Source organism: Gavialis gangeticus, unplaced genomic scaffold (assembly GCF_001723915.1).
Source record: "Gavialis gangeticus isolate Ggan-Ray unplaced genomic scaffold, GavGan_comp1, whole genome shotgun sequence".
NCBI lineage: Eukaryota > Metazoa > Chordata > Crocodylia > Gavialidae > Gavialis > Gavialis gangeticus.
The window spans coordinates 200324498-200326749 of record NW_017728992.1 but is presented as its reverse complement, the minus strand read 5'-3'; the positions used below and the strand labels follow the sequence as shown (position 1 = coordinate 200326749).

The 2252-nt window shown below is 48.8% G+C and overlaps 1 protein-coding gene across 1 annotated transcript in view; it reads left to right on the top strand.

Moving 5' to 3' along the window:
* The first annotated feature begins 45 nt into the window (after positions 1-45).
* KCNK9 (potassium two pore domain channel subfamily K member 9) overlaps positions 46-2252 on the top strand; it is a 145684-nt gene continuing 143477 nt past the window's right edge. Inside the window, exon 1 of the mRNA XM_019528201.1 lies at positions 46-373. Within this exon, the coding sequence (XP_019383746.1) occupies positions 91-373 (283 nt within the window). The 5' untranslated portion in view covers positions 46-90. The remainder of the gene's footprint in view (positions 374-2252) is intronic.

Below are 2252 nucleotides of genomic sequence, written 5' to 3'. Positions count from 1 at the left end.
CGCCGCCGCCGCCGCCGCTGCTGCGTCCTGTCGGATCCCCGGGCGGCCAGGGGGGGACATGGTCCTCGCACTCGCCCCTTGCTGGCGGCCATGAAGAGGCAGAACGTGCGGACCCTGTCCCTGATCATCTGCACGTTCACCTACCTGCTGGTGGGCGCCGCCGTCTTCGATGCCCTGGAGTCCGACCACGAGATGCGGGAGGAGGAGAAGCTCAAAGCCGAGGAGATCCGGCTCAAGGGGAAGTACAACATCACCAGCGAGGACTACCGGCAGCTGGAGCTGGTCATCATGCAGTCCGAGCCCCACCGTGCTGGCGTCCAGTGGAAATTCGCCGGCTCTTTCTACTTTGCCATCACGGTCATCACCACCATCGGTGAGTGCCCGGGCATCTGGGCACTTGTTGGGCGTCCCGTGCTGTGCCCTGGTCTCGCTGCCCTTGGGGGTGGCCAGGGCAGGGGACGCAGGGGAGGAGAAGAAGCCCCTCGACGCCCCTACCGGGCTCTGCTTTGCCACTCGCTGCCCTGCCCTGCCCTTGGGAGAGCCGGGGTGGCCCCGTGCTTGAGGATGGGTTAAACCTGGAGGGTGATCAGGTTTCCCCCTCGGTGGGTGCTGTGGTCTCGCACGCTCGGGTCCCCTGTGCTTATTACCATGACTTCTCCCAAAGTTTTCTTTTGCCCCGGTGGGGAGCTGATAAGTCAGAGGGCGTTTGTTATAGCGGGGCCTGCATTTGGGGGTGAATGGGTTAATGGCCGGATGATCACTGTGGTTCATTCAGTGCCTAACTCGGGAGCAGAGTTTCCAGAGATGGCAAAGTGATCCAGCGACAGTGGGCAAAGCCACAGGCTGTCAGTTTGTCCCGGTTCAGTTGTGTTTCCCTGAAATGCAAACCTGTGCCTGGATCTGCAGACACAACGATGTCTAGAGCTGTTGTGTGGGCTTGTGTTGCGGTCGCACTTAGTACTAGCTCCATATGAAACAGGATGGTTTTCCCGAGGCAGCTGCTTCGTCCTTCTCCCAGCACTTTGAGATGCTCCTCTACCAGCTGGGAAGCTGAGAAAGGTTGCTTTGGCTCTGTGGATGGTTGATAGTGCATTATATTGAACAGGACATGAAAGCCCAAGCTCATGGTTGTTAATGCAGGCACACACTATCTTCTTACTGTTTAGGGCTTGTTACAACAAATTTGCACGTTACCACCTGCAGATACTGTCAATTTTCAGCCCAGTCTCCACTCCACTCTCCTTTGAGTTGTCAGGAAAAAAAGTGTTTGCTTACATTTATATTTTGACTTTCTTACCTGGGGCAGTAAATCATTTTTCCTTGAAAGATCATCTGACACCGTGAAGCCTATTTTCCTTTATGGAAATGATGAGTTTTTTGTTTTGTTTTGTTTTGTTTTAAGTGATAGTCCCCCTTTTTTTAAAGAAAAATCTTGTTGAATAGTTTTTTTCCCATTTTTCCACTGAGAGACGTCTTTATAGGAATAGAAACTATGAGTTAGAAATACTGTGTGTATTTTCTCAGGCCAAATGACACACATTTATTATGCATTTACTGCAAAGTCAGAACTGGCTTCTTAGTTTGTGCAATGGGACGTCTCTGCCTCCGTTTCATTGTATAATTTATTCGTGCCTTAAGAAACTGTTGAACGAACTTATCCTTATGGATTATGTGTGGGGCTTGTGGATGTTTGCCAGTTTACTTGCTGTACTTTTGCGTATCTGACTGTTAACTATCTTTTTCAGTCACTGGACTATGCTGGCAATAGGCAGGGAGGGGGTCATGTGGTTCACTACTTACACAAAATTTGCTATGGGAAGGAGCAAAACTTGCCTCTGTGTTTAAAGTTGAGGAAAGTGGAGCAGCACTTTCCTTTCAGGGGCACCAGACCTGACTTACGGGAAAAGCAGAAGTCCATTTGCTTTAGTTTAAAAAGAAGGCTGAAGTTCATTAATATTAGTAGCAGCACATTTAATTATTATTTGCAATGAAAAACTTAGATACATTTAAAAAAAATCAGTTGCATTGGCCGTGTATATTCCTTGCAGCAGGTGATAGTCTTCTCAAGGCTGAAGCACTTTGAGAAGTCAGCATGCTTTTAACACTGAAATGTGTATAACAGTAGTGAAGCACTGGAGGAAACAGCGGTGAAGAAAAGGAGTCCTACCTATCTGTTATTCAGAGGAGTGTTCTCCAGCATAAGGAGGATCAACTTCCTAAAGTTTGTTAATAAACAGGTACTATGTATATCT